General features: G+C 42.3%; 1 protein-coding gene across 3 annotated transcripts in view; it reads right to left on the bottom strand.

The window, feature by feature from the left end:
* Positions 1-26052, bottom strand: part of NEDD1 (NEDD1 gamma-tubulin ring complex targeting factor) — a 383820-nt gene that overhangs the window by 296013 nt on the left and 61755 nt on the right. For all 3 annotated transcript variants that reach the window (XM_078677984.1, XM_078677985.1, XM_078677986.1), the window contains exon 5: positions 1705-1845. In XM_078677984.1, the coding sequence (XP_078534110.1) occupies positions 1705-1845 (141 nt within the window). The remainder of the gene's footprint in view (positions 1-1704; positions 1846-26052) is intronic.

The following is a 26052-nucleotide window of genomic DNA, read 5'->3' as shown; positions in this document are numbered from 1 at the left end:
TGGTGTAGGCCTCCAAGGAGATCCAAAGTCAGGAGAGATGCAGTACAGTATAAAACTATCTTTCCGAGTCCGGTCAGGAGGAACATGTGTGACCAACTGGACAGAGCTTCCTTTCTTTTCCATCATCACAATGTATGACGTTTAGTCAAGAGACTTCGGCAATGTAGAGCATATCCCCACAGTGAAGTTAAAGTTCCATGAGAAACCTCAACCTCTTTTCCAATAGGGCAAAGAGGAAATCTGGTGTCACACATGATGGGACAGGCAACCAACGTGAGGACTGGAGGAAGGAGTAGCTATGTAAGGTTCTGGTGTGTCAAATGCTACTGAAAGATGAACTTTCACCTTTTTTGGGCTGCTAAGAGCTAGGCGATGCACGACGTTTGGGGTTCAAAATCCCCAGTACACAATGGCAAAAGTTAGATGCCATGGACTGTTAAGTTATTGCTGAAATTCCGATTGTTTGTCCCTAGTCTTATGCAAGTTGTGGTGACATCAGTGACTCCCATAAATTTCATGTAAACTTTTGTTATCCTTCTTAAGAACTGAAAGCAACCTAGTTCTTTCTAGTATTCCACCCTAATGGATACCTCTATACAGGACGCATGTTGTAAGCTCACTTAGCATTTTCAGGGAACCATAATAGAGTTAGCCCTTGGCAGGGCCACAGAAGAAATTCTGATGTTAGGAACAAAAAGCAGATACACGTAAGCCTGAAAAATCAGAAGTAATGAAGGAACCCTAATGGAGACTGTTACTGTTGGACTGTATACTTTTCTCTTAACCCCAACCCGTGAGTTATCAGGCTACCTGATGGCAGAACCAGAAATCTTTGCTCTAAATAGCTAGACCAAAGTCTTGCACAACTGGTACAACCTCCCGATTACATCCTGTCTAGTTCCCCCAATAATGGGGAGCCTACTGGAGAGGAAAAGCACATACTTCATATGATTTATTTGGAAGAAAACAAGGAAGCAAAAAGTAAAGCAAACAGTTCAGACACAGGGAAAAATATCCAGAGAATACACACTCTCTACCCCCTCCTCTCAAAAACACACGGTAAATAAACCCACCCAACCAGGTAAGTCAATATTTAACTTTACTTTGTTCTCATGATCTTATATTTAGCAGTTCCAACTTCTCCGCACTTATTTACTTTTAAGTTCTGAAGCATAAACTTTATCACCCTGCAAAAGAGCGAAATCGATACAGTATTTGCTACAAAAAAGACAAACCATTTTGAAAGGTGAGTTTTAGTACAAGAATTATCAGATTGTAACAGAAATGCAAACATATAAATATATTAAGAAAACAAGAATAATGTCCTTAGCAAATGTAAACCAAGCAAAGCTAAAAGTATTTAATTTGCCTAAGAATTAGTTCTGCCTTTTGGCACCTGAGATATTAAGCACATTATTCCCTTCTTCATTTAGTAATTTGAATGAAATATGGTCAAATTAAAAAATACATTATATTTCTGTATAAATACATTTTAAACTTTACTGGGGTTATAACTGGAATGAAAAAACATACATAACAGCTGCGATGTACTTTTTTCTGTTTAGACTTGAAGCCTTCAACAGCACCTAAAGAAGCTGCTGAAAAGCATAAGTCAAAGGTAACTCCTCTTCATGCTCAAGATCAAATTCGGACCACACGAAGACAATGTCTGGATATGTTTTGAAGACATTCAATATACATTACCTGTGTGCTGCCATGACCAAAAGGAGCACTTGACAAATTGGTGGTAACACTGTGTAGAATAATTTCACCACTTGTAGAGCCAGAAGCGATGTATCCATCATTTCCATTAAATCTTACACACGTTACCTCATCCTTGTGATCCTGGGGAAAACAAATACATATTTAGCTGAAAAACGAACCACAGGACTCATCAAGAAAGCGTTAGATACACTGGAATCGGATTGTAGAGTTTCAGGCCATGAAGGCAACCAAATCGAGATGAGAGCTCTGCTCTTAACACACTATCCACCCAATGTCAGGTGAAATTTCTCAATGGAATTGCATCAGATCAACTACATATCTGCAAATATGATTTAGTGACCCTCATGAACAAGTGCTGCAGCACTGAACTCCTCTCCAACCTCCACGGACCCTAAGGTTCACAAATCATTCAAAATGGTCCTGTCTAGACCCACACCCCTCTGGAAGTGTATGCCATGTTCTAGGAGAGATTATTCTGACTGTTTCTATCATTTATTGGCTGTGAAGCTCCCCCTAGCCTGGATCTTGTGCCTGTGCCAAGTAAAGTGAGATGTGACGCTCAACAGGTTTGGAGAGAATATAACTACTGCAATTAGGCACATCTCTTAACTGGTAAACCAAAATGATGTTCTTGTGCTCAAGCTTGATTTTGGCTAGTGCAACTATGTTTAGCGTCATATTGGCTTAGTAGTTTAAGGTGTGCAGTGAACTATTTTTCAGATTATGAACCATGGAACACAGAGTTCAGTTGTTTATTATGGGTTTTATATCTCTCCTAGTTTTTAGTACCTTTAGTTTCTATTTTAGCATGGAGAGTTGTCAAAAGAGAAGAGGAAGCTCTCTGATCAGATCCGGAGGGTGTTGTCACTTTGGGCATTCTCTGATGTTTTAGATCACTAGGTTAAGGATAGATTTGACAGTTTGCAATGTTGAGTTAAATAATTTAGTATTAGGATCTCTTTCACTTGTCATATGCCTGGATCGGATTTCTTCTCCCAAGTGAGGGTGAAGCCACCTAGAAATAAAGGTTGTACACATGGAGATGAATTGGGTTGCCATGAGGCAACAATGTACAACTAGACATAATTCATATTCTTCTGATGGCACCCCGCCCCCATTTCACCACCTATAACCCCAAAGCTGCCTCCTGACCAGCATCACAATGAGTACAAAATGTGTTTACATCAATTGAAACAAACGCCAGAAAATGTTATGAGTCACTGAGATTAAATGGAAGAACTCTATATCTTACCTAAAAAATTACAATGTTATAGAAAAGCTTACAAAAACATTCTCTGCAGGCCAAATCTTTGTTCTTCATATCAAAGCGTCAAAATGCCAGAAAGAGATCTAGAGAGCTAATCGAAATCATACATGACCAGTAAAACATTGACTCCCTCTCCTCCATTCAGAACCTAGTGAAATATCATCTCTAAAGATAGGAACATCATCAAGTTGGTCGTAATTCAACTCCATCTCTGAGAACAATCTTAAAAAATTCACATAAAATAAAATACCAAACCCAGCAATTGCTCTACCGATCTATCCCCCTGCTACTCACAAAGGAGAACACTGATGCACTCTTACCACCATGGTGTGACCATACTACCACTTCCCTTAAATAAGATATTTCACAGAGACCCGGATGACATTCAGCCTCCAATTAAAAACATAATGCGTGGGGGGGGGGGGGGGGGGGGGGCGTTGTTTCGGCACCGGGGAAGATGGCTGCCTGAGCTTCGCGCTCCACCACACCGGGACGCATTTAGAGCGCAAGTGCGTTTCATTGCATTCCTTTTCGGCGGACGGTGTCGGGGAATACACCGGAGCACGCCATGAGTCGGGTGAGGGGTTTTAGAGAGCAAGCCGCTTTGCGTTTCTCTTTCCTTCACCCGCAGCTTTCTCCTCACGCGACCCCCATTTTGAGGTTGCGCTGCCGCTTTTATCTTAATCCTGGATGGAGCATATACAAACCTCCTTCCTATATCGCCTTAATTAGGATATGGCCAAACAAACAAACAAACTAATGCCTGCAATATGATTCTTCTCAGGACACTATTGACACAGTAAGCTATCTAATATCCCCTATGACCAGTATATTCTCCTCAGAGCCTTCACCAACACCCTGCTTTACTGACCTATATATGGACTTTTAACTGGCTATAATGCCTGCTTAAAGCACCCACCCTTCAACAATGTTGCCTTCATATGGAGTGTTTTTCTCCTCATGACGAACTTTCCAACACTAACTGGTTGTTTGGAATACGACTTTGTCATTGCGGTTTCCCTGCGCCTGTGGAAGTATTGCCTAGGTTAAATGTAGTTTGCCATTCACCCTTGTGATGACTTTTTCTCAACACAAAGCTTCTTTTTGATTGTGCTTTGTTTCTAAATCCTCCTGCACAAAGTTAGCTACGCAGTCTTTGACTTCCGCACTTTCTACAACGACGACTCCTCCTTCCACCTTATATATGGCTGGAGTGTCTTCTGCTCGCTCACAAGCATCGCATTTGGCACCTCATAAATCGTCTACTCCGATGTCCACTCCTAAAAGGCTGAAACAAGACTCCATCTCCTGATAAATCGTCTCCTACTATTTATCTAGAACTATTATTGGAGGAAATCCGCGCTTTGCGCCCATTTGTGGAGGAAACAAACAGTAAGATGCAATTTCTTCTGGAGAAGTGGACTTCAATGGAGAACAGACTTTCTACAATGGAGCAACAACTATCGTCGATCCAGGATGATTCTCAAAGGCTCTCCTCCCTTGAAAGAAAGGTACACAAGCTTCAACAACACACAGAAGATTTGGAAAATCGCAATAGAAGGAATAATTTACGTATTTACGGCTTGCCTTTTTCTCTTCCTTTCTACCAAAATTATTGGAGATGCCTCCTTCAACAATGCTGAGCATTCAGAGAGCCCATAGACTTGGTCCACGTCCTTCACTCTCTTCACCCTCGACCAAACCCTGAGGAGTCATTATTCTCTTCCTGAAATTAACTGACCTGCTCTCTGTTCTTTCTGCTGCTAGAACCAAAAGGCACATTGCTTGGCTAGGTCAGAGAATCTTCATTTCTCAGGATGTTTCCAATGCTACAGCCGCCAGCCGTAAAGAATTTCTTAATCTTTGTCCTCCTCTTCGCTCAATGGGTGCTCGCTATGGTCTCTTCCACCCCTGCATCTTTAAGATTACTTTTCAAAATCGAACCTTGTCCTTTGAAGAGCCTGAAGAACTCAAGCAATGTATTCATTCTCATTCATCGACCAACATGGATACTACTATTACTCCTACGGGATGATATGTTCTATCATAATATCAGGACTAGATTTGTTACAACACTGTTAGTATAGGAGTCATCTTTGTCCAGGTTTATATTGATTCCGGGTTCAGGTTTTCCTGTTTGTTATTTGGCTTGATATGTTCATATTCCTATTTCTATCTCTGTTGTTATATTATTTGTTTAACGCTTAATCTTGTATACATCCTAGTCTCCTTTTATAATGATATGTCGTCTGTCCTTCTCCTATTGTTTCACATGTCTTATTATTTCTTCTCCACTATTATTCTTCTATTCTATTTGCCATCTCTATGGTCATATTTATTGTTAGTTTTCAAAGTTTGCTTTGATGCATACTGTTAATGTATTCTTTATTATTTTCTATGCCTTCTTAATTCTCCTTTTTATCTTCATGCAGGTTCGTCTTGCCATGTCTATATTTGTTGATCTGTCTGCATTTTCTTATGTGTTCTGGTGTGGTTCCGACTCCCTGTTTCGGGAGTCCCGTCTCCCATTCGTCGCCATTGCCATTGCCCCAACCTTCTCTTGTTCCCGTTTCCCTCAGGTATGTTCTTCTCAGTCGTCCTGTATGGGTATGTACTGTCTCTTCTTATTTCTCTCCTTTGTTTCATATCTTCTCCCTTTTTCTTCCCTAAATTTCATCCCCCATTCTGTATCTACTTCTTATTTCTTTTTTCTCTTAATGCATATTTATTTCTATATAATGCCTTATTCTTTTTGCATTCAGAGTTATTTCCTGGAATGTGAAAAGTTTTAATTACCCTATTAAGAGACAGAGAATTATTTCACACCTCTTATAACCCTGACCTGGTACTTTAGCAAGAGACCCACCTCACTGAAGCTGAAGCGTTGAAATTAAAAAGAGGCTGGGTGGGTACAGTATTATTTTCTCCTTCTACTAATAAGAAGAATGGTGTCATTGCTCTATGTCATAAGAAACTGAAATGCAAGATCTTATCTCAAGAAAATGATAAAGGTAGATGGTTACTTGTTAAATTATTAATTAATAATGTTCCTTTAACTGTTTTTAATGTTTATGGTCCTACACATCCTGATTGTTCTTTTTGGCCTGTTGTCATGCAAAAATGTATCCACTTTCAGGATGATTTTTTCATAATAGGGGGCGACTGCAACCAAGTTATAGACCCGTTTCTTGGTCGTCAATCTCAGGTGCGTTTAACCCCTACTAAGACCCACAAACATTTTCTCGACACTATTTCTCAAGTCCATCTCATTAACTCTTGGAGGCTCTCCCACACTGATTCTTTGGACTTCTCTTTCTTTTCTTCTCCCCATGCTTCTCTTTCCCGCTGGGATTATATCTTTTTTTCCCAACCCTTATCTCAAAACCTCACGTCTTCCTCTATAGAACCTATTGTTATTTCTGACCATGCCCCAATAGTAACGGATCTCGATTTACTCCCTCCACATCCCAAATCATCTTGCTGGCGTTTTAATAAGTGTCTCCTCTGATACCCTCTCTTCTCCTCTTCTTTTCGTGCTTTTGCGACTGAATTCTTTGATCTTAATTGTACTCCTAGCTCCTCTCCACATATTATTTGGGACTCCTTTAAAGCTACTGCAAGAGGCTTTATTATTGATTTTGTCTCAAAAAAGAAGAAGAGATTTCTTCAACAACGTAAAACCACCTTGGCACATATCAACCTTTTAGAACACAAATTTTACACCTCCCCGAAACATTCTGTACTTCGAGAACTCATCCGAGCTAAGCTCGCTTTTAATAAAATCCACTACTGATAATGCGTCCTCCATTCTCTTGCGTGTTAGTGCTCGCTATTATGGTGGTCGTAACAAAGCAGGGAAGCTTCTGGAAAATTATCTCAAGACACGTAAAGACCGCACTCTCATAGATGCTATATTTTCCTCCAATTACTCTCTTTTATACGAAGATCAAAACATACTTGATGAATTCAAACTCTTCTATCAAAACCTTTACACTCCTGAATCTTCTCCTTCTTCTTTTAGCATTCAGGAATATCTTGAGAAAAACCCTCCCCCTCCTGCATCCCATCTCAATCTCCTGGCTCTTTAATCATATTTGTCCAATACAGACCATTCCAATGCCCTAAATTCTCTCACTAAAGGGAAAACTCCTGGTCTAGATGGCTTTCCTGTTGAATTGAATCTACATTTTTCAGATCTTTTACTGTCAAAACGTTTTAGCACTTTTTCGTTCCTTTTTTTTAACTGGGAAGAGGGAGGGTACCTTTCATGAGGCAACAATCTGTTTAATTCATAAAGAGGGTCGAGATCCTAAATATTGCAAAAATTATCGGCCAATGTCGTTGGTAAATGTTGATTATAAGTCGTTTGCTAAACTGCTTGCTTTGCGTCTAGATCTTCTCATGCCCCATCTTAGTGGGAAAGAACAATGTGGGTTTGTCAAAGGTAGACACAGTTCTGATGATTCTCGACTTTTTCTTAACGTCCTAAACAAACTTCCCTCTATCTCTACCTCTCTTGCGGCTATATCAGTAGATGCTGAGAAGGCTTTTGATAGAGTGGACTGGTCCTGCTTATTTGCCTTGCTACGGTGGCATGGGTTTGGTCCCAAATTCATTTCACTTATCTCTCTTTTATATTCTGCCCCCAGGGCGTCAGTTTTAGTTAATGGTTCTATTTCATCCTATTTCCCTCGCCACCGTGGAGTTCGCCAAGGATGCCCTCTATCCCGTCTTCTTTTTGTTCTAGCTCTTAAACCTTTTTTGTCTTCTATATGTAATAATCCTTCCATTTCTGGCTTTCCTTTTGGAGACCAGCAACTAAAACTTTCCGCATATGCGGATGATATCCTTTTATTTATTTCTGAACCTGACACCTCTATATCTCCTTTGCTTCATGAATTTGACTCTTTTTCTAAGGTCTCTGGTTACAAGATCAATTCGGACAAAACGGAAATTCTTCCCCTTACTAAATTTTGTCTTCCCCATTCTTTTTCGTCCACCGTTTTTGCCTGGAATGATTCGAAAATTAAGGTATATGGTTTTCTAATTCTATTGCTTCTTCGATTAAGTTAAATATGACTGCTGTTCTCGCTCATATTGATAAGTTACTCTCTTCCTGGAATCCTCTTTTTCTTTCTTAGTGGGGTTGATTAGACTCAATTAAAATGATGATTGTCCCTATTTTAATGTATATACTCTCTATGCTTCCCGTCCACATCCCTGCTATATATATTAAACATATTGATTCTTGTCTTTCGAAATTTCTTGGGAAGAATAAAAAAGCTAGAATTGCCCTTTCTTCTCTTCGTAAGACCAAATCTAACGGTGGTGTGAATTTTCCAGACTTTCGCCTTTATCATTTTCTCTTCGCCAAGCCTCAAAATGGCTTGTATCTGAACATTCTCCCTTTACTCCTCTTTGGCTATCCATTGAGCAAACCTTCTTAATGCCATTCACTCTCAATGAAGTAACAGCTTTTTCCGTTAAAACTTCTCACACATCATTAGACATACTTGTTCCCTTCCGAAGCCTTTAGTTCTGCCTAATCCTCCTTCTCTGGATGACTTCTTAGATTCTCCCATATGGCATATTTCTCTGATTCTTCTCAATAACAGACCCATTTTCTGGAAATCTTGGAGAGCAAAGAACATCATTTGGGTTAGACATCTATTCAACGGCCTTTCGCCATGCTCTTTTCCCGAATTTCAAGCCTTATTCCACTGTCCTCGTTCCTTCTTACAGAAATGTACCACTCTTATGGCAGGTATTCTCGATATATACATTACTCTCTCCCCCCTCATCTCCTACTGAAGCCCAAAACTCGCTTCTTAAACTTCTCCTGTCCCTTCCCAAAGCTTCGCTTATATATAAATACTACTTAGCCCCCAATCAATATCGTGTTAAATCTAAATTGGAACTGATCTGGGATGTGAATGGACTATCTGCTTTTGGGACAAACTTTGGTCTAGATCTTTAAACATCTCTAACTCTGCTTCTCTTACTCAATCTATGTTTTTTCTCTATCATAGGCTTTATCTTACTCCTGTCTCTGTTGCCCGCTTTTCTTCTGATTCAAATTCTAACTGTTGGACCTGTGGTTCTTCTGATGCTAACCTTATGCATCTTCTTTTTCTCTGTTTATCGGTCTCCAATTTTTGGACTTCCGTTTTGTCTTATATTTCTCGTATTTTTCACCTCTCTATCTCTTGTTCTCTACCTCTATTGTTTACTGGAAGCCTCTCTGATTCTTTATTTATACCCTCTCATAATCATGGCCTTTTTGATCTCACACTCGCTCTTGCCTTTCAACAAATTACCCTTAATTGGAAATCTCTCAATATGCTCTATACACAACACTGGTGGAATAGCCTTTGCCACTTTCATAGACTTGATGTTGCCTTTGCCTCCTCTTGTAAACCAACACTTAATAGAGAACGTTTTTGGCTACCTCTTACAACTTATTTAGATCAGATTGCTTCTAAACACGTCTACTCCCTCAACTCCGAAAATGTTAAACCTCCTTGAATACCGTTTCTCTGTTCTCTCTCCATATCATCCGAGATAAGTTCCTATATGTTGTTAATTATCTAATGGTTTGCTCACATTTCGATGGGTTTTGAAATATATTATTTTATTATTTATTTTTATTATAGCAGTATATTAATATCTCCCCCCTCCCCTTCCTTTATTCTTCGCTCTCCTTTTCCGTATAAAACCTTAAAATAGCTTTATTTCTTATATTGTACTAGCCATAGATCTTGTTATCACAATGTTCCAATATTCAAATATGTTTCAGGTATTTTGCCTACTTCTGTTTACTCAACAAAGCTTCTCAAACATAAAAAAAACAACATAATGTCTAATCACATCTTCTCGCGAATTACTCACCCATTACTAAACTACCTTTCCTTATCAGAGTAAAAGAAATATGTTGCTCCCCAGCCTTAAGAGTTCTTATTAAACATAAGAGGAAAGGATAATTACACTTGTGTCATGTCCCAGAAACCATAAATGTGGTCTTATGTATATCTAATGAAGGCGAAGCTTGCATGTTGGTACCACTACAACGTTCTGCAACCTTTGAGACCTTCAACCAACATCATCCTATTTACACTGTAAACTAACATGGCTTAAATCACATCTAACAGGAATCTTATCCAAACTGCTTACTGATTTTTATCAGTATGCCGATGACACTCAGCTGCACCAAAAAGATGGCAAAGAAAGGACTGACAATTTTGCCTCATTCTTATCTAGTCAGCTTCTGAATGCCACAGATAAAGCTTAAAACAAACCTTCAAAACACAGAGTTTTCTCCTCCTCTCATGCAACAATTTTCAGGGTCTGCCTATCAAGCTGACTGAATAGCTTCAGGTTTTGAATATCTTCCGTCCAAAAACTATAACCATCGCAAAATCTCTCAGCTCCAGGCAAAACTCCCAACTTCGGCCCTTAAACTAAAGAAATCTTTAAGAGCCACATTCCTAATAAATCACAATGCAAATTCAAACCTTTTTTCTCTCTATGGGAATTCAAATTTGTTAAAGATCCCACGTATTTTAAAGTCTACATTGAAGGCTAATAATTGTAAACCGTAAGCTATAGGCCTTCTACTAATAATTGGTAAAGTAAAAATAAACAACTGATAGATTACAAAGAAAAGGTTATGCATTTCACTTATACTATGTGCCTTGAGTGCCAGTGCAAATATTCAGCCTAGGTACAAACTTAAAAGTCTAGGAAAGGTTTTAATGCAGGCACAAGTGTTGCTGGCATTTACTACTGCCAACAGCAGTTCGGAGCTCTATAGGATGCCTGGCTAAAGGTCCCTAGGATCAAAATAATTTATTAATATTTGTTCGCAGTCTTTTATTATTTTAAAGAAATCTTTAAAATTGCCAAGTCTCTAATTTCTACTCCCCCTGAGTGTCTGTCGTTTGACGGCGCGCAAATCCGATGTGATAACTTGGCCACTTTCTTCTTTCAGAAGATCCAGGCCATTTACTCCTCATTCGCTACCGGCAGTGACGATACGGAGACTACCGCCGTCTTAAATTCCGACCTTTCTGTTCCTTGTTCGCTTGTTGAGTTCCCTCTTTTAGACTCTGTCTCATTAGACAGAATGATCCCGAAAGTCACCTCGGGATCTCCTAAAGACCCAGCACCCCCGCAGACCCTCATTAATGCTATTGATGCCATTCGTCCGGTCATTCTAAATGTCCTTAACTCCTCCATCACCTCTAGCTCTGCCCCGCCCCGTGGAAATGTGCGATGGTGAAAGCTCTTCTGAAAAAGCCTACCTTAGATCAGAACAACTTGGACAACTTTCGCCCAATTTCCTTACTCCCCTGGCTGAGCAAGCTGCTTGAGAGGCACATTAATAACACCTTAGCAGACTATTTAGAATCTAACAATCTGCTATGTGCCTCTCAGACGGGATTCCGCCCTCAACATGGAACCAAAACTGCTCTTCTAGCAGTGACGGAAGAAACAAGATCCGTGCTGGACCGGGGAGGGAAAGCAGCCTTCATATTACTAGACCTCAGTGCCGCGTTCGACACGGTTAACCATGCCACACTATTACATCGTTTGGAAGGCATGGGCGTGTCGGGCGCGGCCCTGGAATGGCTGACCTCCTTCCTGGATGAGCGCTTCTTCCAGGTGTTCGAGGGCGAGGTTGTCTCCTCCAAGCAACCACTCAGTTGTGGGGTTCCTCAGGGCTCTGCCCTGAGCCCCACACTTTTTAATGCCTACATGAGACCTCTAGCAGAGATAGTCCATCCCTTCGGTGTGCGTATTGTCACCTACGCGGAGGATACCCAATTGGTGGTCTCCTTGGACCACACTGAGGGATCGTCCAACACCCTGGGCCCCTGTCTAGAGGCTGTAGCCAAATGGATGCAATCATCCTGTCTTAGGCTCAACGGGGAGAAGACGGAGATTATGCTGCTGGGCAACCCTGCACCGACCACTCTGACTTCCATCTGGCCCACATGTCTCGGCGCTCCCCCTTCCCCTAAACCTCAGATAAAGAGCCTTGGAATCTGGCTCGATAAAGCGCTAGACTTTTCTGTCCAGGCCATTAGAACGGCATCTACATGTGTCGGGCTAATGAAAATGCTCCGGAAAGTGCTCCCTCTACTTCCATTCCTGGCGAGGAGAATCATGGTTCAGGCCCTAATACTCTCCCGCCTGGACTACGGAAATGCTTTATATCTAGGAGCCCCGGCAGCAGTGACCAACAGACTCCAGGTCACTCAAAACTGCGCTGCCCCATTATTGTTCAACATTCCTCGTTGGCAGTCAGCCAAGAAAGCCCTAAAAGAACTACACTGGCTCCAAGTGGTTGCCAGAATACATTTTAAGGCCATGTGCATTGTGCATAAATCCTTCCATCGAACTGGCCCTGCCATCTTGTTTCCTCTAGTGATGCCCTACACGCCTTCCAGGGCCCTTCGCTCTGGTGCATTGCGTCTAGTAACCACAACCAAAATCAACAAGGCTCGCTGGGGCGGCCGTTCATTCTCGCACATTGCTGCGAGAAGTTGGAATTCTCTCCCTCTGGATCTCAGAGAGAATAACAACTGGATGGCATTCAGGAAAGCCTTGAAAACCCATCTGTTTGCAAAAGCGTGTTAATCCACCCTGTAGCCCGCCATAGTAATCAGTCAAAGCGCTGCGAGGCCTCCGGGTAGTTACGCGCTATATAAATATAATTTTTCATTTCATCACTATCTTGGAAGTCAAAACAATAAAAAAGTTAGTCTCAAAACGACTTCGCATTCTTTGCTGTTTGACACAGGTAAATCTTATGAATCATCAATATATTTTAAAGCAAAGCTGCACACAAATAGCGCACCAGTTTCTAAACAGACAAAAGTGACTAAATATTATATTCTTAAAAAAGCAAACCAACTGTTCCATCTGTGTGCAAACGATAGCAACAACATTTGGGGCACTTGCGAGTTGTGATTTTGCCTTTATAGGAAACTGCTGCAAGACATGCATCGGTCTCTAGAAGAAGACACAATTCACAATAGAGTGGGCTGGGCCCAGACAGGTACTTGAACAACAATGCTAGGAGATTTAACACGGGAAAGTAGATCTAGAGATAAAACAAAAAGTGTTTTGTGGAGGAATTGTAACTTAAGCTTGACCACTTACAGTTAAGTGAACTTTTCACATTCTGCAAGATGCAGTGTCAGAGTAGCCGATTCAATAACTTCTTGCATAGAAAGGATAAACATCAATGGTTATCCTAGTGATTGGAGACCACAATGAGGTGTAAGGAGTTTTCATGTTACCGGAAAAAAAAGCCTGCAAAATAGTTCTACGGGCAGAAGCTACATCAAGTCCAGCGGTATATTACGTTCCCAGCCTGACAGAAACGCAGTTCATAATTCTACTTTCGATTCGGTGTGTGCAAGAGGGCATATATCAGAAAAGGGAGGGAGTCAGGCACTAGGAATGTGGGTCTCATTCATACTTCAGAGAGCAGGCCCTCCCATGAACACTCTTAACCAGCACCAGACAACGAGCCCTTTGTAGTGTTGAAATTCCGTTACTGTAAGTAGGGCTCTTCAGATACTAATCTAGCTGCTGAATACTTTTAATGTCTCCATGTTGCTTATTGTGTTATGGCTACTGAAAGGCTCAGTTGGGCTTTGGGAGCTTTGGGCCCATTGGTTTGCCAAGTCCAGACTTTGCTCCACCTTCTTCCTGCATCTGGCATAGACCATTGCTGTTACTACTTGCAATGATGAGGGAAAGAGGATGGAGGAGAAATAAGCGAGAACAGGAAGGAGGAGCAGCAAGGTGTGTTAATGTAGCAGTGAGTGTCACTAATGCCCAAACATCTGTGCTTTCCCAAGGAGCTACGCCTGTTCTACAACAGCAAAGCTTAATTAGCATACTGGTGATAAATATCTGTTGTTATCCAGGATTAATGTCAGAGTAAAACAGGCATATAATCACAGTATGCTAAAGTTCCACTATGTTCCCATAAAAGCAGTAAGAAGTGTGATATGGATTGCTTTTAGTGTTTGTGATATAAAATATATAATTCCATTATTAACTAAATCAAATCAAATCAAATATCTTTATTTAGATATAACACAGATATCTTTAAAAGAAGAATACATATTCGTGTTGTGTGCAAAAGGTAAATACAAAAAGACGACCGGTTATTATTACAATCATAATAAAAATAGGGATCATCTACATCTTGAGCCACCTTCTTCCATAACATTTTTTTTAAAGTAAAAGATAAAAACACTGATGTAGATAAACCAAGGGAAGGTAGATTAACACATAATATGCAAAACTGTTCACCCCATTTGTGTTATTCCCACAGTCTGCAGTATCATGCATGTAAAAACAACCCAACATTCTTAAGGATACTGCTCATGTTTTGTCCTCCTTGGGTGTTTGGGGTATATTATAAGATGTGTTAAGTGATTAAAAAAGGATAAAAAGGAAGCTTAACGGAGTCTCTTTTGCTTAAAATGGCGGTATGCTTGCTGAATGAGGTTTACTAGTCTTATATTTAGGGCTGTGTTTTCAGGGATTTAAGCCGCAATGATTGCTTGCCTACAGGTACGGACGCCCAACTTGTTCCATTCTGCTTTTATTTTGCACCTGTGTTGGAGGTTGAAGAGTGGGCAAAGGCAGACCACATGCAACAGAGTTTCCGCCGTTTTACCACACCCTCTACAGGTTGAGTCTTCCACCGTACGACGCCAAGCAGGCAGATCTCGCAAAAATCGCCAGTCACCCAATCTAATGGCTATGAGGCTGCGTTTTAGGTACATTGAGTATGTACAAGACAAGTAGATTGCTGGGGCTAGCCTTCTGTACGAATTTATGAGAGCCCAAGTATGACTACGTTTCGCAAAAAGTGCTTTATCCATTATTAACTATGTAGACAGACTTCACACTTGCTGTATCACACAACACTTGTCAACTGGGAAACAGGACTGTCTCAGAGCTTTGCATGATTTTCTCACAAAAAAAGGAATGACATCCTTTAAAAAAAAAAAAAAAAACATTTCAAACTCAGTAAATTACTTTAAATTAGATACTGAGATTCTAATCAGCCACTAGGAAGTAGGCAAATACAGAACTAAATGATTTAACATGCTGAAAGGGATTCGGAGAAACAAAGCCAAAGATTGTCAACTAAGCCTTACTCCTACATTATGGACTGGATCAAGACTCAGACCATTGTTAGGTAGGTAGGTAATTTGTATTGCACCATTAATTAAAATCATTGCAATCAGGCCATATAAAAACAATATAAAGTGCATATATTCCAATGTCACAAGGGTATATACATTTTTTTTATCACTCTGTTGTTCTGAAGTTTAAAAAGTTTAAACACCTCTTAAGCAACTATAAACATGAAGTAATATAACAGTTGGTGCTGCATTATGAATTATAGTTCTGAGTGATTGTCGGAATTGAAAACTGCTTTTACTGCCGTCAGATATTTCATGAAGCATGCCGCCAGCTGCACTGATTCGCCTTTCATGCACTCAACTAGGGCAGCTTGACATGTCCGTATATTTAAAATACGCCAAATAGGGCTGTTGCAGAAGTAAACTGAACTAAAAGACATTCTAAATTCTAGAAACATACTAGCAACAGTGGAACACTTTTGAAAAGCAACAGGAAAGAAATACACAGAGATTAGAACACATCGCCTCCTCTAAAACAGAAAGCAATAAAATGTCAAATTATTGAATTTATGAGGGACACGTCTCACACGGCAAGTATCTTTGACCCTAGATGCTACAGACTCAGTTGGATCAACCTGGCTTGTGTGATCACAGACCGGCACGTTGCTATCCCGGAGGAGCTGACGGGTGGGGGCGTGGCTAGCAGCCACCGAGAATGGCCGCTGCCTGAGTGAGCTCCTGTTTCCCCGACTTATATCCTGCCCTATCCCGTGCCATCCACGGCTTAAAAACAGATCTACAAGTGCTGTGTCTTGTTCTCTACCCGGCAAATCGTCAGGTTTGCGGCTTGAAACGTGAATTCAACACCCCCTTTCGGTGTCTCCGTCGGATCGGTGATGGCGACTTTCCGTTGCCCGGAGGTGGAGGCTGCGGCCTCCAGGAGGTGACGGCGCTTCGAGTCCGTGACATCTAGTGGGGGACCACTGGTGCTCCACACACGAAAAAAGAATCAGCGGCTGTCTGGTGAGCGATCAAGTGACACCACGATCCACATTGATGCCGGAGCAGAGAAGCCCCGTGAGTGCTGAGGCTACTGGAGGCCCGGCTTAGCGGCCCAGGAGTCTTGGCGCGCCGCGACAGACGCTGGAGGCCCGGCGATGACGGGGGTGCGGAGGCCCTGAGAGGCGAGACGGATGAGAGCTGTGGCGACACGAGGTCCCGGCTTTGGGGCTTTGTTGATTTAAAGTGCCCAAACGACGCCGGAGGCCCGAAGGGAGGAGGAGGCGCAGAGGCCCCATACTTGGAGACAATGGAGTACTGCGGCTAATCGAGGCCCCGGCTCCGACAAAAGTGAATTGCCGCAGATGGAGAAAGACGGGGTAGCTACTGCCCCTAAGCAAGGAACGGAGCCAACCCTACACAATGTTATGGCAGTGATCAATGGGGTGCGTACCGCGCTGGACTCAATTACGGTGGAGGTTTCCCTCATCAGGGCAGACTTTCGGAAGATAGATGAGAAAGTCAAAGAGCTTAGGGTAGTCCCCAGCGCTCTGCAGACAGATAAGTCAGAGCTCCAAACTGATTGCACAGGAGCGGATGGCACAACAGCTTGATGACTATGAAACCTATGATAAATCACATCAAATCTCTCTGAATTAAAATATTGAAGGAAGCGGTTGCGATTCTTTTCGTGTAAAACATCCGACGGTAGAAGTCCTTTTCCTGGAGGGCTTTAAAGAACCCAAAAATAAGATAAACACCGTTTTTAATTAAAGGAAGACAACAAACTCTCGTATCAGTAACTATCTGAAGGATCGCTGCCTGACATAACTGGAACTCCTAAAAGTATAATCTCAAAAAGCTCTGAATTTGCGATCGAAGCAGGGTTCGAGTCCATTGACAAACCGAAGATACCCGACCATGCAGGGGTTATAAAATATCGTTTTGAATATCTGAGTATTCTGCAAGAAAGGTCCTGAGGAAGGTGGTTTTACACTGCCGAAACGCGTCGACCTTGCGTATAAATTCGAACTTCAGACCTTGCGTATAAATTCGCACTTCAACCTGCGATCCCTCAGACGCAGAATTAGGAGTGAATGTAGTATGTATGATGAGAGTAGGGTGTATGTAATTGTAAGAATCTTTTCTTTTTTCACCTTGTTTTCTCTGCATGGAATGGTTTTTTACTGACTTCATTGTAGTACTATGTGTTTTATATAATGTGTTTTTGGAAATGTATAAATTGAGATGACAAATTGATAAATGATACATTTTGTACTATAAAATATAACTATAAAAAAATAATAAAACTATAAATCAAAAAAATGTTGATGTTGCCACTATGTACTAAAATATAAAAGTAAAAGTGTTGGAGGTGTATCGTTAGAACTGTAGAGGTCGAGGGGGAATATTTCTTATAGTATGAAGGCCGCGCACGCCGTAACAACATCTGCATCTTAGGAGTACTGGAAAGGGCTGAGGGACTGGCAGCGGACCTATGCGTGGAGGATCTTATCACCAAACACCTCAAACCTAAGACTTTGTCCAGCTACTTCTCGATTGAAAGGTCCACAGTGTGCCAGGAGGTAGGCCAAAACCAGGAGCACCCCTGAGGCCCCTTAGAGCCCGGGTGTTCAATTATCGGGATAGAGACATCATCCTGCAGACTGTGAGATCCAATCTCCCACTGAAAATAGATAACTATGAGGTGGCCTTTATTCCTGACTTTACGGCCAAAGTCCAGGCCCAACGTCACAGCTTTCAGGCAGTGAAGAAGGAATTGAGGGACCGCGAGGTGAAATACGCAATGCTCTTTCCGGCAAAGCTGAGAATGGAATCGGACAATAAAACATGGTTCGTTGAGTCACCTGAGGCAGTATGGGACTGGATGGAGGGATGGAGCAGTGATGGAGGCCAAAGACGAGACCGCTCTGGCATGTCTAGCCAGCACAGAGGTAGCCATACAGAAGCCCCAAGCAATGGCTCAGTGGAGGAAGACGGCCAGACGAAGGAGCGGGAATAATAACCCCTGGAGAAATTTGCTGAGAGCTGGTGCCTTGCTGAAAGCGCAAGTATGGGGGGTTTGGGGGGGGCGGGGGGATAAAGTTCCTAATATCCATTTGTGCGGGGCACTGAAAATGGGACCTGGAGACTGGGTCAAGACTGCTGGGTCTAACTGATGTGGATTTGTACGGGACTAGAATAATCACAAATAGTGGATGGCTACCTTTAAAACAATTGTGATATGTACATGCGGAGATGGGAGTGGACTACCCCATGCATTTTCAGCATTTCGGGGAGGGAGAGAGGCACTCTGCCATGTTTGGGAGTGGGTAGTTCTAAATCCACTGGCAGAGGGGCACAGGGGGGGGGTACCGAGGGATTAGTAAGAGGGGGTATTTAGTAGTTCAATGTTTTATTGGCAAGCACTGTGGTTGTGTGATCCTAATGCGTAAAGTGGCCATACTGAAGAGTAGACAAACCAAGATGAGTTGGCTGTTACAATTCCCTTCTCCGTTTGAACTGATCCGTATACTTGGGAATTATGTTAAGGAAAGCTATGGGAGGGGGTGGGGGGGAGGGAGAGAGTTCGGATACTTTCTGTACTAACTTGGAATGTCAATGGTGTGGGTGATGAGATTAAGAGAGGGATAGTGCAACAACATCTGAAGCAGCATTCACCTGATGTGGTTCTGTTGCAAAAAACGCACCTTGTGGGTCAGAAGACTAAGGCCCTCACCAGGTGGGGGTAAAAACTCTTGGTTCATGCGGACTATACCACGGGATCAAGGGGGACGGCAATCCTGGTAAAGAAAAATACACCCCTTATAGTTCACAAGACATGGACAGACCTGGGGGGGAAGGTTTGCAGGGGCAGAGGCTCAGTGGGATGGAAGGGACATAACAATCTCAGTTTATTTACCACCCGCTCTGGGTACGGCAGCACTGGAGGAACTTGGGCGTAAGCAGACGGGAATCCGAGAAGGCCCATTAATCATGGGGGGGGGGGACTATAATATGACATTAGATGACAATTGATCGCCACCTACCGAGGTCCAGAGCGAAATCAAACGGACTGATGGCTGATTTTGCGAAGGCACTGGGTTTGATTGATGTAGGTCGAGCGCTCCAACCCACTGAAATTATTCATGTACCTTTCCAATGTGCACCAAAGTTTAACGCGTTTTGACTATTTCCTTACACACTTGTCCTCGATAGGGAATTTTGCCCAGTCCTGCCCAGAGGTATATCGGATCACTCTCCAGTCTGGGTAGAATACACACACTAGTAACGGCACGCACGCACCACCATCGTTATTAACCCATGGCTCCTACACATACCGGATATCGGGGAGGAACTATTTCACAGAAAACGTAGGCTCTATTAAATCCGCGCAAACGATTTAGAAAGCATACAAGGTGGTTTTGAAAGGGCAGGCTTTATCCTTAAAGATGGGCTGCATCACCCAGAAACGTGAGCTTCTGGTTCAGGTAGGGACGGACCTCCTTAAATTGGAGCGGGAAGATGCACACGATCCCTCACCCGACACCAGTCATTGACTTTTAATGAAAAGGACGAATATCGGCTAAAAACTAGGGAACACATGATGGCTAAGTATCGCAACACCCAACACAGAATATACGAAATGGGAGATTGGGCAGGCAGGACACCAGCGTGGTTAGAGAGGCGAGAACAGGGAACGAGGTGGGTACACAAACTGACTAAGCCAGGGGGTGAAATAGTGACACATCCACAGGAAATAGCGAAGGAATTTGCAGATCCCCTGGAAAAGATGTACTCCCCTCTACCCAATACACGGCTGATTATTCACGTCAGCTCCTCCGGGATAGCAATGTGCCGGTCCTCTCAGAAGTGGATAGAGAAACTTTAGACGGAGATCTCTCGAATGAAGAAATTAGCATGGCCTTAGGACAGATTAAATCCGGGAAAGCAATGGGGCCTAGTGGCATACCGGTTGAGTTTCTAAAAGCCACTGCCTCTCTAACTGTGCCACACTTAAGGGCCATGTACGAGGAAAGCCTGGAGGCGGGTAGGCTACCAGTGGATCAAAGGTTAGCCACCATCGTAGTAATCCACAAGCCGGGTAAACCAGCAGATAGCTGTGGCTCCTATAGGCCAATCTCGCTGATTAATGTGGAGGCAAAGGTATTGGCGAAAGTCCTGGCTATAGGCTGCTGACGATCATTGCATCACTGGTCCACTCGGATCAATCTGGATTTATGCCAGGGAGGAACATGGCCCTTAATATACGATGCCTACCCAACGTGATGGCTCGTAGGAAATATATTGAAGAGGACGTGGCGGTGTTGTCTCTCGATGCCTCAATGGCTTTCGACTCAATAGAATGGCCATATTTGTTCGAAGTCCTGGAAAGGGTGGGATTAGGCCCTAAATGTATAGCCTGGGTGAAGCGGTTGTACACCGATGTGTTGGGGCAAGTGAGGGTCAACAGCTACACGTCCCGAACATTCAGGTTAAAAAGAGGTACTAGACAGGGGTGCCTACTATCCCCGCTGATATTCTCCCTCCTGTTGGAATCCTTTGCGGCATGGGTGCGCCAAGATGTGATGGTGCGGGGGTTGCGATGGGCAGATGATGAGGAAGATCGTATATCCTTGTATGCGGACGACATACTGTTATATCTGGCCTCCCCGTACAATTCTATTCGTGTTGTGCTCGACATCTTCACAAATTTTGGCAAATACTCTGGGTATGCGATCAACTGGCATAAGTCCGTAATGTTTATGCTGCGGGGCCAGGTCCCCCGACTTCCGGTTGACTGCACCATAGTGGTGATGGAGGTGTTTCGGTATTTGGGGATCTTTGTCACTTCGGATCCGGCTCTTTTTTTATAGCTTCAATTTAGCCCCCCCCCCACTGGCTACACTACACACAGTTGTGAAGCACTGGAGGTCGATGCCTCTCTCACTGTTGGGTCGTGCTGCACTCTTTAAAATGTTGGCCCTCCCTCGTTTCCTGTACATTCTCCATAATTGCCCGCACAGAGTCCCGGACTCTTATTTTAAAGCAGTTGAGGGTGAAATCTGCATGTAACTGTGGGATGGGAAGGCCCCCAAGGTGGCACTGAAGAAACTAACAAAAGCCTGGTATGATGGAGGCATGATGGAGGCATGATGGAGGCATAGCACTGCCTGACCGGCAACTCTAGTATTGGGCGGCGCAACTATTAACCACTGGCTATATCACCCCTCTGATGACCCGGCATATCCTCTCGGCTGTTACCAATCTGCTTGCTCCGGTTACCTGGGGGCCCTATACACCAGTGATAGGAAGAATAAAAAGAAAATTCTTTGGACCTACCCAACATACACTAGAAATATGGTGTATAGCAAATTCTTGTTTGGGATGGGCAGGCGTCCTCTCTAAAGTAACACCGCTATGGCACATACAGAAGCTGGGCATGCTGTGCGATCAGCCTGGGTTTGACAAATGAGACCTCATTGGTATCTCAGCAGTGAGGGACCTGGTTAAGAAAGGTTGTATATACATTTGGTGACCTTCAGAGCCAATATCACCTGGCTCAGGGAGAAATATACAGATATTTGCAAATAAGACACGCAATTCTGGCGGTGTTTCAAACCCTTAAAGACATACCGGAGTCGTCCCCACTGGAGGACCGTTTGTTAGATGGGCTCTAAGCTCGAAAGCGATATCCCTCACATATAAAAAGTTGAGTAATAACCTGCCAGACACAATTCCAAAGCTTAGGGAGCGGTGGCAGGATGACCTAGGCCCGATAAGTGACGAGGTTTGGCAATTGGCTCTTATGTCCCCTCGAGGGCTAACACAGCTCAGGATACTTCACCGTTCATACATGACAGGGAAGACTTTGGCGAAAATAGGTTCTAGACCGGACGACCTCTGTCAGAGAGTGCGGACAGCAGGCCACCTTTTACCATACTTTGTGGAGCTGCCCTAATATACGTACCCTGTGGGAGGGAGCTTCGGATCACATGCAGACGGCCTTGAGAAAGGAGGTAGTATTGACGCCGCAACTGGAACTGATGAATATATGGGAAGCAACTGATCTCACAGAAGTCGAACAACAATTCACAACGCTGGGGTACACGTTAGTCAAACAGGAACTGGTGAGAGGGTGGTGGGGAACAAACCCACCGTCCATTACCTTGAGGGCAAGAGAGCTAGATAGGTGCATGCCGGCGGAGACAGAAGTCTTTGTAGCTAGGGGTGCCCCAAAAAGTGGGATTGGAAGTGGTCAAAGTGAATTAAGTATCGTGGAGACACTTGTGTGTCACCTACGGTGGAAATGGAGATGCATGGAAGTGCAGAAAGTGATGCCAATGTTTGAAGTGTAACTTAAATTAATGTATGCCCATGTACTGTATTGACCAATTTGAAAAGTGTTGTCTAACTATATATGTATGGCTGTTATAAAACCAATAAACACATTTAAAAAAAAAAAAAACATCTCCATCCTGTTCATGGGAATGGTTTAAATGCACATTAACATTTTACACGCCTAGCGTTTCAAACTTTACCATCCTGTGTAACCACGCTGTTCAAATTCACTTTTACTACTTTAATGGGTTCTCCAAATCTAGGCATACCTTTGGAAATAATCCCAGGCAAACGGATCCTAACCCAATCTCCAACACAAAAATTTGGACTTTTGACTTTCCATTTGTTATCATACCATCCTTCAATTTTGTTTTGTCTGATCGCCAACCTTTTGCCCACTTGTTGCACATCATAAATATGACATTTCTTTTTATTTCTTTTCCCATCTTTTCTTGAACCACAAAGGACATAATCTAGTGGTAGGAATCCTGCCTTTGAGCAACTTGAAAGGACTCACTTCCGTGATGGTGTGAGGTGGAGTATGATGCATCCAAATTTTTTCCCTTAAAGTATTTTTCCATTCAGCCCCACACTTATGTGCAGCACTTATCCATTCTTTCAAGACTCAATTAAATCTCTCTACCGACCATTCCCTTGAGGTTCATATAGGGCAGTGGTCAAATGGCAAATATTACAATGCACCAGAAAATCTTGCATCTCTTTGGATTTAATTGAACCCCATGGTCAGTAATGAGTACTTCAGGGTACCCTTCCCTCGCAAAAATGTCCTTAAGAAACTCTATGACCACATCAGTCGTGATGTGACTAACAAATTTCACCTCAGGCCACTTCGAATTATAGTCAACCACAAGAGCAAACCTTGCATCTTGTGGCAAAAAAATGGAAAGGTCCAGAGATTTCCATGGCTACTTTCTGCCAAGGAAATTCCGGCCAATCCACTAGTTTTAAAGGTGCAGGAATCACTCTGAGACCTCTCTCACTATTCACACAATCTCCACATTCTCTCACAAATCGATCAACCATCCTGTCTAAACCAGGCTACCAAAAATTAGCCCTAATTAATCTTTTGATAGAAGACATGCCTAAGTGTTGTTTATGCGCTAATTGAAGAATAATCTCCTGCATTCCCACTCTTAAATAGTAAGTCTCCTTCTAATTCCAATTCCTCAGCAACCTTAAAGAAAGGTAGTACTTCAGGCAAGAAAAGTTCTTTCCTAGGCCAACCTGTCAAAACAATCTTTTACCTTGTTCCATAATTCATCTTCCTTGCAATTGTCAGACCACGTTTTTTCATCAATGCCTACAAAAGCTTCCTCAACAACATCACTAATGGTAGCAATAATGTCTTCGTGAGCTTTGTCCAACATTCCTTCTTCAACATCACATGGTAATCTGGAAAAACAATCGGCTATGACATTATTCTTTCTAGGTACATACTCTACTTTAAATCTATACTCCTGTAGTCTAGACATCAAACTGGCAATGCAAGCAGTGGCATTCCTACCGCCACCTAGTGGAATAATATGAACAAGGGGTTTGTGATGAGTCCTGATAAAAAAATTACTACCCAAACAATTACGGTAATGTTCGATGGCCCACACACAAACAAGTAATTACTTTTCAATCACTGCATATTTCCTCTCCGCCTCATTAAGTGCCCTAGATGCAAATGCTACATTCCATTCTTCTTTTCCACACCTTTGAGACAACACATCTCCTAAACCATACATGCTGGCATCTGCAGTAATTTTACATTCCTTACCCATACACAATGTTTTAGGAGTAGGAACCTCCAGAATATAATTTTTGATTTGCTGAAATGCATTTTCTTGTTTGTCATACCACTCAAACTTGACATCTTTCCTGCTCCACATTCGCAAAGGTTCCATCTTTGTTGCAAAATCCTTAATAAACTTACTATAATATTCACACATTCCTGAAAATGAAAGTAACTTCTCTCTAGAGTCTGGTGCAGGAGCTTTCAATATAGCATCAACCAACGATTTTTTGGAACACCACCTTCTCCCGACAAAGTATGACCCAAATATTCCACAGAAGCGTGGAATAATTTGCACTTAGTTTTCTTTAACTTCAACCCATGGTCCTCCAATCTTTTTCAAACTTGCTACAGATGAGTAAAATGCTCTTGATGATCTTTTGAAAATATAAGTATGTCATCTTGGAAACATTTTGTAAAGGTATCACAATCTTTAAAAATGTGGTACATGGCCCTGTGAAAAACTGATGCTGCTGATATTAAACCAAAAGGCATCCTCTTGAATTGGTATAGACCCAATGGTGTAACAAAAGCAGTACAATGTCTAGAAGTATCTGTCAATTCTATCTGGCAATAGGCGGTGTGGAAAACACAGCAGCTCCTTCTACCAAGCTCACAACCTTATTTATATTGGTAAGTGGGTGTGAATCAGCTATCACATTAGCACTTAAAGTTCTTAAATCCCACACACAGCCTCAAAGATTGATCCCCTTTCCTGGCCAAAACTATGGGGGATACCCATTCTGAAGACTCTACCTCTTCAATTATGTTTTCCTTGACCAGGTCCTCTTAACATAGCTTTAAATTCTTGTCTGATGTTGATGGGGACGTTCCTTAATTTTTGTCTCGCAGACATTGTCCCTCTCTTGCACATTCACGCCTTTTACAGCTATGTAAAGTTTAACATCCGCTTTTCTACCTTTGAAATCTAGTACTACATTATGGTAACCAATAACATCAATTGCTGTGCCATCAAAGGTTTCTGCAATAATATCAGCCGGTTTTAATGTATCCAAATCTAAACATTTTCCAAACTTTTCCATAAAATATTCCTTTGTAATAATGGTGCATGCAGACCCTGAGTCAGCCATGAGCTCTAACTGCTCACCAAGAACTTTGACACTGCATTTGGCTGGACCTATGGGTGGATCTTTGCCTCCTGTTTCTTCTAGACTGGTGTCATTTATTGAGAAAACATTTCCTTTAGTTTGAATATCAGTTCTTCCACACTCACAGTTAACCTCATGTCTACTTATTTCAGCTAGGGAGGAAACTTTTCCTCTACGATCTGATTAGTAGTGACATTGTTTCTTCTTCTCATGTCTCTGCACACACGTGCAAAATGTCCAACGCGACCACATTTCACACATTTCTTCCCAATCGCAGGATAATGAGCAAAAGAAGCAATCTGATTAAAACTACCACACATGTAACAAGTGGTATTTCGGTCTTCATTTTTTTTATTTTTATAGTCGCGTCCCATGGTTAACGCACACAAATTTCCTTCATTGGAGTTAATAGCACACACTTCCTCATTACCAGGATCTTTCTTACTAACTACAGACACCCATTTTTCAGACTGTTCGAACGCCTTAGCAAGAGCATCTTGTAATTTAGAATCTCCTACTACCCATAACTGTTCCTGTATTTTCTTGCTCTTTACATGAACTACAATTTGATCTCGTATCATCTGTCCAAAATTACATGACATAGAATGGCTACATAATGTAGTCAAAAACTCCACA

The sequence above is a fragment of the Lissotriton helveticus genome, chromosome 1_1 (assembly GCF_964261635.1).
Source record: "Lissotriton helveticus chromosome 1_1, aLisHel1.1, whole genome shotgun sequence".
Taxonomy (NCBI): domain Eukaryota; kingdom Metazoa; phylum Chordata; class Amphibia; order Caudata; family Salamandridae; genus Lissotriton; species Lissotriton helveticus.
This window is presented reverse-complemented; position numbering and strand designations above follow the sequence as displayed.